Source organism: Rhinolophus sinicus, linkage group LG17 (assembly GCF_036562045.2).
Source record: "Rhinolophus sinicus isolate RSC01 linkage group LG17, ASM3656204v1, whole genome shotgun sequence".
NCBI classification, from domain to species: domain Eukaryota; kingdom Metazoa; phylum Chordata; class Mammalia; order Chiroptera; family Rhinolophidae; genus Rhinolophus; species Rhinolophus sinicus.
In genome coordinates, this window is record NC_133766.1 from 21,944,871 (window position 1) to 21,956,908 (window position 12,038).

At 46.9% G+C, this 12,038-nt stretch overlaps 1 protein-coding gene across 1 annotated transcript in view; it reads right to left on the minus strand.

The window, feature by feature from the left end:
- Window positions 1-12,038, minus strand: part of RASSF5 (Ras association domain family member 5) — a 69,687-nt gene that overhangs the window by 40,215 nt on the left and 17,434 nt on the right. Inside the window, exon 2 of the mRNA XM_019752477.2 lies at window positions 1,822-1,943. Within this exon, the coding sequence (XP_019608036.2) occupies window positions 1,822-1,943 (122 nt within the window). The remainder of the gene's footprint in view (window positions 1-1,821; window positions 1,944-12,038) is intronic.

Here is a 12,038-nt window from a genome sequence, read left to right on the forward strand (position 1 = left end):
GGCATCCAACATCTGTATCATCTCTGACAGTACCCTGGGCTTTTTCCTCATAAACATGGGGTTTATTTGTTTAAAGTCTTGATCCCCCATCCTACTGCAAGCACTGGGAGGGCAGGGATCATGTCTGTTTACTTCGTCACTAAGTCTCTGGCATTCCTGGGCCTGGCACATGGTCAACAGTCAAAACATGTTTGTTGAATGAATAAATAGATGATGTCCCGGAACACTCCTTACTTCCTCAACCAGCAACCTTCAACTCATACATTAAGGTGCACAGCAGGCGTCACCTCCTCTGGGAAGTCCTCCCTGATTTTTCCCAACAGAAATGATTGCACTGTGTACTCAAAACACTTGATTCATATTTTTATGGCAACATGCATCACAGCATATACTATTTGATGTATTCAGCCTCCCCTACTAGAATGTAAGCTCTCTGAGGACAAAAACAGTGATGTATCATTTATTAGCCCCACTCTCACCAGTGTTTGGCACACAGCAGATAATAAATGCTTGTTCAATGCAAGAGTCAAAAAAATTAATGTTCACCCTTCCAAATCTTAGATATTAAAATTCAGACACATCCTGGTTCAAGTGCCTTGGCAAAGCCCAGAACCAAGAGCTGCTTTGGGCATCTATTTCCTGATTTAACATAAGGAAAGAACACTTACCCAGCTCCTCTGAAGCTGATCTGGCCTGGCTGGCAGCCCCAACAACCCCACCGCCCCAGGGCTATGAGGCCTCAAAGGGTCTTCAGGAGCCTTCTCTGGGGCCCCTCCCACCCCCACCCATACTCACACCTCTGGCTCACAGCCCTAACCCAAAAAGGCTCTGTACAGCGGGCTTCCTCATGTCCCTGTTTCTGTTCCATCCCGTCTCTTGAAAAGAGGTGTGTGATATTGTGATTTGCAGTAAGAAATATATATTTGGTTCTTTGTCCCTGTTTCAGGCACAGAGCTCCTAAAACCCTTGGAATTTCCTAAGTGATGAGAGCAACCAAGGTGTTTCTTGTTATTTTAATGCGGTGCCTTTTGGACCCCACCTAAAGATGGGGGCTGGTTGCCAGGAGAACCTGCCAAGTGATTAAAGGATTGGAACTTCCAGCCCCATCCCCGCTGACCTCCAGGGAGGGGAGAGGGGCTGGAGGTTGAATCAATCGCTGATGGCCAATGATTTAATCAATCATGCCTATATAATGAAGCCTCCATAAAAAACACAAAAGGAGACCATGGGGTTCAGAGAGGTTCCAGGTTGGTGGACACAAGGAGAATCCGGGAGAGTGGCACACCTGGAGAGGGCATGGAAGCTATGTGCCCCTTCCCATATACCTGCCCTATGCATCTCCATGTGGCTATTCCTGAGTTACATCTTTTTTTTCTAATAAACCAGTAATCTGGTAAGTAACATGTTTCTCTAACTTCTGTGAGTTGCTCTAGCACATTAATCAAACCCAAGGAGGGAGTTGTGCTAACCCCCAATCTACAGTCAGCTGGTCAGAAGCCCAGGTGACAACCTACACTTGCAGTTCGCATCAGAAGGTGGAGGGGCACATGCCGAGTGTCAGAACTGAGTTGAACTTTAAGACACCTATAGCTGGGATTAGAGAATTGCTTTGGTGGTGTTGGAAAACCACACGCACACATCAGAATTGGGTGCGGAATCGAAGTATGTGTGAACTCCATCTGAACAGAAAGGGACCCCAACACCCACCACATACGGATACTCATGCCACCTCCTACTCACCAGAGCTCCTAGGAGAGACAGTGGAGCTCAAAGCACCTGCAAAACCTATTCCCAGCCTGATCCTCGAGCTTTGCTGCCTACCTGGATGAAGGTTGGAGTGAGGGTGCTTTTTGGAGAGGGTCTGTCCTGGGATGGGCCTTCCTGCTGACTGCAGTCCAGCTGGATCCGATTGCGGCACTCCGGGTGGCAGGTGAATTTACAGTCTGGAGGGAAAGAACCGCAGGGGGTTAGGGGCCAGGCTTCCCAGAGAAAAACATTGGGACGTTGCATTTAGCTCCTGGAGGGAAGAACATGCAAGAGAGAAGTGGAGGGTGGGAGAACGCAGTGTGAATGACACCCTACTTTCCAAGTGCTTTACCGGCACACCTCAGACACATTGCAGGTTTGGTTCCAGATCACCACAATAAAGTGAATATCACAATAAAGCGAATCACCAATTTTTTGTTTTCCCAGTGCATATGAAAGTTATGTTTAGTTTACACTATACTATAATCTGTTGAGTATGCAAGAGCATTATGTCTAAAAACAATGTATATACCTAATTTTAAAATATTGCTAAAAAAATGCTAACCATCATCTGAGCCTTCAGCGAATCGCCATCTTTTTACTGGTGGAGGGTCTTGCCTCGATCTTGATGACTGCTGACTGATCAGGGTGGTGGCTGCTGAAGATTGGGGTGGTTATGGCAATTTCTTAAAATAGGACAAAAATTAACTTTGCTGCATCAATTGACTCTTCCTTTCGCCAACGATTTCTCTGTAGCATGTGATGCTGTTAATAGCATTTTACCCACAGAACTTTTTTCAAAATTGGAGTTAATCCTCTAACACACTGCTGCTTTAATAACTAAGTTTATGTAATATTCTAAATCCTTTGTTGCATTTCAACAATTTTCACAGCATCGTCACCAGGAGTAGATTCCATCCCAAGAAACCACTTCCTTTGCTCACCCATAAGAAGCGACTCCTCATCCATTAAACTTTTATCATGAGATGCAGCAATTCAGTCACATCTTCAGGCTCCACTTCTAATCCTAGTTCTCTTGCTATTTCCACCACGTCTGCAGTTACTTCCTCCACTGAAGTCTTGAACCCCTCAAAATCATCCATGAGAGTTGGAATCAGCTTCTTCCAAACTCCTGTTAATGTTGATGTTTTGACCTCTTCTCATGAATCACAAATATTCTTAATGGCATCGAGAATGGTGAATCCTTTCCAGGAGGTTTTCAATGTACGTTGCCCAGACCCATCAGATGAATCACTGTCTATGGCAGCTATCACCTTACAAAATGTATTTCTTAAATAATAACACTTGAAAGTCAAAATTACTCCTTGGTCCATGGGCTGCCGAATGGATGTTGTGTTAGCAGGCATGAAAACAACATTAATTTTGTTGTACTTCTCCATCAGAGTTCTTGGGTGACCAGGTGCGTTGTCACTGAGCAGTAATATTTTGAAAGGAATCTTTTTTTCTGAGCAGTAGGTCTCAACTGTGGGTTTAAAATAATCAGTAAACCATATTATAAACAGATGTGATGTCATCTAGGCTTTGTTGTTCCATTTATAGAGCACAGGCAGAGAAGATTTAGCATAATTCTTAAAGGCCCTAGGATTTTCAGATGGTAAATGAGCATGGGCTCCAACTTAACGTCACCAGCTGCATTAGCTCCTAACAAGAGAGTCAGCCTGTCCTTTGAAGCCAGGCACTGACTACTCCTCTCTCGCTATAAAAGCCCTAGGTGTCATCTTCTTCCAATATAAGGCTGATTTGTCTACATTGAAAATCTGTGGTTTAGTGCAGCATCCTCTTTAATTATCTTAGCTGGATCTTGTGGATAACTGGCTGCAGCATCTACACCAGCATTTGCTGCACTTTTATGTTATGGAGACGGCTTCTTTCCTTAACCTCATGAGCCAACCTCTGCCAGCTTCACACTTTTCTTCCACAGCTTCCTCACCTCTCAGCCTTCATAGAATTGAAGAGACTTAGGGCCTTGCTCTGGATGAGGCTTTGACTTAAGGGAATGCTGTGGCTGGTTTGATCTTCTATCCAGACCACTAAAACTTTCCCAATATCGGCAATAAGGCCGTTTTGCTTTCTTATCATTTGTGTGTTCACTGGAGTAGCACTTTTAGTTTAGTTTCCTTCAAGAACTTTTCCTTTGTGTTCACAACTTGGCTGACTTTGGCACAAGAGGGCTAGCTTTAGCCTGTCTTGGCTTTCCACATGTCTTTCTCACTAACCTTAATCATTTCTAGTTTTTGATTTAAAGTGAGAGACTTGCAACTCTTCCTTTCACTTGAACACTTAGAGGTCATGTAGGGTTATTAATTGGCCTAATTTCACTATTGTTGTGCCTCAGGGAACAGGGAGGCCCTGAGGAGAGGGAGAGAGAGAGAGGAGGAACTGCCGGTCAGTGGAGCAGTCAGAACACACACATTTATCGATTAAGTCTGCTGTGTTATATGGGCGTGATTTGTGGGGGCCCCAAAATAACTGCAATAGCAACATCAAAGATCACTGATCACAGATCACCACAACAAAAATAATAATAATGAAAAAGTTTGAAATATTGTGAGAATTACCAAAACGTGACACAGAGACATGAAGTGAGCAAATGCTGTTGGAAAAATGGTGCCGATAGTCTTGCTCAAGGCAGGGTTGCCACCAACCTTCTATTTATAAAAAACGCAATATCTGCAAAGCACAATAAAGCAAAGCACAATAAAATGAGGTATGCTTGTACACATTTGCAAACTGTTTTCCCCTCCATTATTTTGTGTGACCCTGCAATTATTATTATTTCCACTTTACAGGCAGGAAATTGGAGCCTAGGGACTTCAGTGACTTTCTCAAGGTCAGATCATCTGGCTTCAGACTGGAGCTCTTTCTACTAATTTACATTAAATTTAATCACCAGGGACTACAGATCCCTGGGCAAGGACTTAACTTTTCTGGGCCTCTTTTTGCCAGTCTGTAAAATATAGGTCATAGCAGCCCTGCCTAGTACACAAGGTTGCTTGTTTATAGTTACAGAGGAAAACAGGTCCTTACAAATTAAAAGTGCCTCTGAAGACAAAGGCAGCAGCAGCAGCAACAGGAAAAGCTATTACCTGTCTCTGACCTGCCCCATCTAGGAATGTCAGCGTGGCTTCTCTAACCCAGCTAAAATATCCTACAGAAAACATCCCAAATCAAGTGTTTCATGGGGAAAGCACAAGTTTCATAGACATGTTCATGTCCGCGAAGCAGGACTTAATGACCATAGTAAAAAAGAGCCTTGGGGACTACGTTAGAGATGGAGAACTGAGGCCCAGAGAGGTAAAGTGAGCTGCCCAATGACACACAGCTCAGTGGCTAAGCCAAGTCTGCTAGTAGCTTCCAGGTTCCTCAAGTCTCTCTCAAACCTCCTTGCTAGAAGGGAGTTAAAGTTGAAGGGGGCAGAGGGACAGGCTGGGGTGGGCCAGGTTTGTGGCCAGGGGACACAACAGTATGGACTTGTTTGGAAAACCTGAGGACTAGGAGACAACTTTGGGTTGATGAGGGCTCACGCTCCCGACACTCTTTTCATTCCTTTTAACAAGCTCCAAAATGAGTACTTTTAGACTTTTTTAGAAGCTATCATAGCACACACTCTCTTGAAGTGGGGATGGGTCTCTTCTTTCATCTTTTGAGGATTCTTGGAATGATAGCCTCACCCTCCCCAGCTGCCCCTTCCCCTGCACCCCCAAAGATGAGTACCTGGGCTACATTCCTAGTACAGGTTTTGCCACTAATGTTTGCAGGGGAGCACCCTGATAAATGCAGGGACACACAGAGATTCCACAATCCTGCAACCTTTTGACTCAATGGTCTGAACCTCCAACCACATTTGGAAGGGCATTTAGAAGCTCTGCTGTTCATATCCCTCATGCCTGAAGGTGTCGTCAGTCCCCACCTTCACTCCCCACCCTTGCCTACGTCTTCCTGACTCTCCTCCTAGAAGCCGTCCTCTCACCTGGAGATGGAATGGGTGTAGCTGGTTCCCTAAGGCATGCACCATACATCTGCAAGCATCCACATGCATTCCTGTGATCCCCCAGAGGGCGATCTCTGCCTGGCACAAGGACAGCCTCACCTTGAGTGGGGTAAAAGGCACCAGGGAATGTGCAGGCTAAGTCTTCTGTGCCTGCAGTGCCCAGAATCGCCAGGGCTTTGATAAGGTAGCACTGAGGCCAGAGCCCACACAGAGAAGCATTGTTTGGGCTCTGCTCCTGGGACACACCTGTACAGCTCTGGACACACTCTGAGAATGAAGAATGCTCTGGGGATGCCAACAAGTGTGAATGAGGAGGACAGATTGGAAGCTCTCCCAACTCTGTGGTGGACAAGGGCTGCCACCAACTCACAAACGGGGAAGCGTCTTGGGAGAGCTGAAGGTGCTCCGGCCTCCTCTTTCAGTAAGTTGTACTGTTGACACAGCCGCTCAATATCCATTGGTGCATCTGATTTTCTCAATTACCCTCTCCCTCTCTTTGCCTCCCTCTCCCCACTCAGTTTCTCTCTCTCTCTCTCTCTCTCTCTCGCTCTCTCTCTTTCACACACACACAGACACATACACACACACACACACACACACACACTGAAAACAGAACCAAAACCTCCACAGGATTTTTTTACAGGCCTGATGCTGAGCTGGGCAGAGCTAGAGAACAGAAGATTCCAGGAGGAATGTTGTGGGACTTTTTTAAAAAGCACCTTTGAGCACCAATGACTTTGTTCCATCAGACCCTGTGTAATCACAGACGAGCAAAACCACTGAAGCACGTCTTGATAGCTGTCATCCCCTGGGCTTTTAGGTGAGGTCAGAGCCACCGTGGCCTCTCCAAACACAGCAGTAAGCCCCACAGTTCACAGCCAATAGTTGCAGGCCTGACGTGCTGTGAGGGGACACCCATATGAGATTCCAAAGGCAGGGCCATGTTCCACTGGGACCCCATAGGCAAACTTCCCCTCAAGGCAGCTCATCACGAGGGGCTGCTAAGCCAAGCCCTGCCCTTGGCATCCATTGTCCTCCACAGCCTTTGATCTGGACGAGGAAAGAGAAAGGGACCATACAGCCCCCCGAAGTGCTCAGCCCTCCCTGGTCAGTATCACCATCATCTTTGGCGGTGGCTTCACTGTCTTGAACATGGACTTTCCCGTGCTCTGTGCTCACCTGACAGTGAAGATGAAAAAGACAGGACACCAGGGGGACTCAGCCTCGCTGGGCAGACAGGGCACACGTGTGCAAAGATAACCAGTGACAGAGACAGCACAAAGCACAGGCACACACCTAGGAAGCCTTTGCAGAGGACACAGACACACCTGCCAGCCACAGCAGGCGGGGAGGCGTCATGGCACAGGAGGCTCGGGGGACTTAAAGAATGGATCGGACTCCAGGTGACTCATAGGCCCTCCTCGCAGGGGCCAAGAGGAGGCAGGGAGGTGACATCACAGAATAGATAGGACAAGGATCTCCCTGAGAAGAGGCAGCAAAAGGTTAGGGAGCAGGATTCCTAGGTTCTGATTGTATCTTAAGGACTGGCGTTTCCTGACCTTATTATTGTCGTCTATCAAATAGAACTATCCCTTCCCCCTCTGCATCCTTCCCTTCCAGCTATAGGCTCTGTCCCCTCCCCAGGGATGTTTTGAAGAAAATAAATGTGCTTCCAGGTTTGGGAACAGAAGCCTATGGAAATACAAGGCGCGAACTGTGACGAGGAACGATGGAAACAAACCACAAGAGGGCCCTTCTCCAAGGAAGGATCCGGAGCCAGGATGGAGAGAGGTCTCCTTGGGTCCACCCTCAGCCCCCAGATGTTATTAGTTTCCTAGCTGCTATAACAAAGCACAGTGAACTAGGTGGCTTAAAACTGAAATTTACTCTCTCAGTTCTGGAGGCTCAAAGTTTGAAATCAGGTTGTCAGCAGCGTCACGCTCCTTCTGAAACCTGCAGGGGAGACGCCTTCCTTGCTTCTTCCTACTTCTCATGGTTTGCTGGCAACCTTTGGTGTTCCTTGGCTTGCAGCTGCATGACTCAAATCTCTGCCTCCATCTTTACATGGCCTCTACCTGTGTGCCTCTGTCTTCACATGGTCCTCTTATAAGGACCCCAGTCACATTGGATTAGGGGACTACCTGCTTAAGTAATTACACCTGCAACTATCCTATTTCCAAATAAGGTCACATTTTGACGTATTGGGAGTTAGGACTTCAACATATTTTGGATGGAGGCACCCTTGGCCATATTGGGAACCCAGAGCCCTTAGGCACAAATAGATGGGGTTTCTCATGGAACCATTTCCAGAGCCCAGCGCATATGGTCAGACGAGGGGGCCAGGGAGTGCGGAGCTGAGGCCAGGACCACTTGCCTACCTTCACCAGCCCTGCTTCTGGCCTTCTCATTCCCCAAAGGTCATCATCAAAGTCACCATCTAGAACAGGGGGCAGGCCCCATGGCCACGGCAAGCTATGCCCAGAGATGGCATTCTTTCTCCCACCTCAGCCCAGAGATGGGGAACCCAGCAGACAGAACTACCTGTGCAAGGAGACTGTTTGTCCAAAATATAGAATACCCTTCACCCTCAGGACTGCCAAAGTTAGTTCCTGTTCCATTCTGTTGCCACATCGTGTGCGTGCGTGCACACACCACACACACACATACACCACACACACACCACACACCACATACCACACACACACCATACCTCACACACACACACACACACACACCACATACCACACACACACACACCATACCTCACACACACACCGCATAATACACCACACACCACACACACACACACACACACACACACCACATACCTCACACACACACACTCCATACCTCACACACACACACACCACATACCACACACACACACACACTCCATACCTCACACACACACACACACATACCACACACACACACACACACACACACACCACACACACACACACCACACACCACATACCACACACACACACACCCCATACCTCACACACACACACCACACACCACATACCACACACACACACACACACACACACACACACCACATACCACACACACTACATATACACACACACCACATACACACACACACCACACACCACATAATACACCACACACCACACACACACACACACACACACCACACACACACAATCTGCTGCATAACCTGAGAAGCTAATTTTCGAAACCTGAGCAATCCATTGAGAAGAAATCTTTAAGGCCCTTTCATCCCAGACCCAGTTGTAAGATCCCAAGATATCATGGAGCTTTCCACTTAATTCTCCCCTCCTCCAGCTGGATCCAAGGTGTGGGGGAGGGTGGGGCACGCGCCCAGGAGACAGAGCCTTGTCTGCAGTGAGCGCACAGGCCACCTTCGCGTCAGGCTCCCCTGCTGTCACTCCCAGGTCAGGGGAGAGCAGTTTCTCACCCTGCACGGCCAAAGGCACTTCTGAGGCCTGGGGAGAAGCATGACAGCCTCTGAATCCAGGAGCCCTGTACCCATTCTCTGGGCGTCTACGCCTCCTGGAGGTCAACCTCAGAACAGATCTTGCCGCCTCTTGCATTCCTCTTTCAGGGGCCTGGCTGTCTGTGGTAATAATGGAAAGAGAACGGACTCCAAGGAAGGCTGGCCTCTAGCCACTGTTCAACCAAGTCACTGACCTTGGGTTCAGTTATTGAACTTCTCTGATCGTTAATTGCCTCAACTATAACGTGGGAATAACAGCAGTTCATAGGGCTGCCATGAGAATGAAATGCGGTTCTTAATGTAAATCACCGCCCAGAAGGCCTGCAACATGGAGGCCTCAGTTAGGGTTCCATCCCCCACCTCTCCCACCGCTTCTCTGCTATGTGTGGATTTCTCACCACAGCACTGAGCTCCCGGTGGGTAATCTATAGTCTCACCAAACTTTCCCCAGCTACTCATTTCCAAAACAAGCACATAAGTAGCTTCTAGTTTTAAAATAATTTTGTTCTTAAGCACTACACAGAAATCTGAAAAAGCAAAATCAAAAACAACGTGCATTGGAAAATGACAATGTTATAATACAATAGGTTTTTTAAAAAAAGGAATAAGTATTGTCCTAGTCTTTCCAAGCAAGTCAGTGGGACAGTCCTCAAGCTCAGGGTCCCTCTGTGGCTTTATTCTCAGACATTCCTTTGAGTCCCCCATTCTGGCACTGGGAGGCACCCTACTGGAGGCCAGCGATAGCCACTCAAGACTGCCCAGCGCCCCTCCATCATCCCCTGCGCCCGTCTGTCCTAGGCTGACCAGGGCCTGCCCCACCCCCATAGCACCACTGCACCATCGCCCTATAGCTCAGCTCTGCCTGTGCCCCCGTCCTGGAAGCCTGTCTTTGCCCACTGACCTCCCTCCAGACGTCCAGAGTCCTGATACAAGGTCCTAAGGCATCTTCAGACCTTCACGGAAACTCAAGCCCCAGTATGAGCGAGGGTGGCCCAGGTCACCTGCAGAGGTGAGGTGCCAGAGGGACACGGAGCGCAGTGAGGGGTAACCTCCCCCTGCCACACACACCTCTGCCTGTCCAGGACTTTTCTCCTCCCTACCCTCCTGCCCACCCCCCTCCAATATCCTTGCTCTTACTTCAGAAGAGAACATTGTCAACCAAAGTTTATAAATCCTAGTATTACAGAGGATGTGGGTAAACGAGAGGGTTCTTGCCTATTGGTGGGACCAATTTCCTGCAGGAATTTACCCAGAGTGTGTACTTATTTGTGTCTAAATATGTCTTTATTAAAGTAAGTGTTCCTCACATAGTGGTTATGACAACAGAATTCTAGAATAGCCCACATCTGTCTACAGATGACCCATTACAGTTATGATACATTTTAAAATAAAATATTACTTAGCAATTATATAAGACGATGTAGATTAACATTGGTCAACTTGGGACGATGTCCACAAGCATATCATTAAAGAGAAAAAGACTGTGTTTTATGGTCTTGATTATATAAAAATATACACATACTTACGGACACATTACACACAGAAAGGTATCTGGAAAGATGACATGCTTGCTCTGAGTGATAGCATTTCAAGTGCTTTACCTTTCCTTATAGTTTCTAAACTTTTACAATGAACATATATTCTGTACTAATGGAAAAAAAATATCACAAAAAAAGGAACAAAGAAAAATCATTGTAATGACATCAGGTACCATTATTCACTACCCACAATATGCCAGACACTTCGTATGATTTTATATAATCAATACTACGTCTGTATGACATATGTTTCTACCCCTCTTTATTTAAAAGCAGACTTTACTTTTTAGAGCAGTTTTAGGTTCACAGCAAAATCAAGCAGAAGTATACAGAGTTCCTATATACCTGTTGCCCCCCTGCCCCACAAATTCCCCCATTATCAACATCTCCCACCAGAGTGGGTTATGACTCAAAGTCCACCATTTACATTAGGGGTCACCCTTGGCGTTGTACGTTCCATGGTTTAGACAAACATATAATGACATCTATCTACCATTATAGTATCATACAGAGTAGTTTCACTGCCCTAAAAATCTCTATGCTCTATTCATCCCTTCCTCCCACCCAGCCACTGGTAACCACTGATCTTTTTATTGTCGCCAGTTTTGCCTTTTTCAGAATGTGACATAGTAGGAGTCATACAGTGGGTAGCCTTTCATATTGGCTTCTTTCACTTAGTGATATGCATTTAAGCTGCCTCCATGTCTTTTCATGGCTTGATAGCTCATTTCTTTTTAGCACTGAATAATATTCCATTGTCTGGAGGTACCACAGTTTATTTATCCACTCACCTACTGAAGGGCACCTCGGTTGCTTCTAAGTCTTGGCAATTATGAACAAGGCTGCTGTAAACACCGTGCGCAGGTTTTTGTGTGGACGCAGATTCCCAGCTCCTTCTTTGGCCTACCCCTATTTTAGAGATGAGGAAACTGAGACTTGGGGAAGTTAAGAGACTTGGTGAGAGCCTCACAGAGGAGGAGTGGAAATCCATCACACCCGGCTGCTTCTCACTGGCCCTGTTTTCTGGGAAATCGTTCCTCAGAGCTGTCACTTTCCTTTGGTCCTGGTTCCATTTAGCCTGACTGCTTGAGGCCAGGAATGGGCTTCATCAGGGATGGGGGTTAGGGTGGTCCAAGGCCAGAAAAGACCGTGAGTTGAAGGGGTCTGGGTAAGGAGTTTGCTTTTTCCTCTGCCCTAGAAAGAGTGTCCCTCCCAGAAGCTTCTGCCTCATTCTGGAAAAGCCAGTTCACAGCTCAAG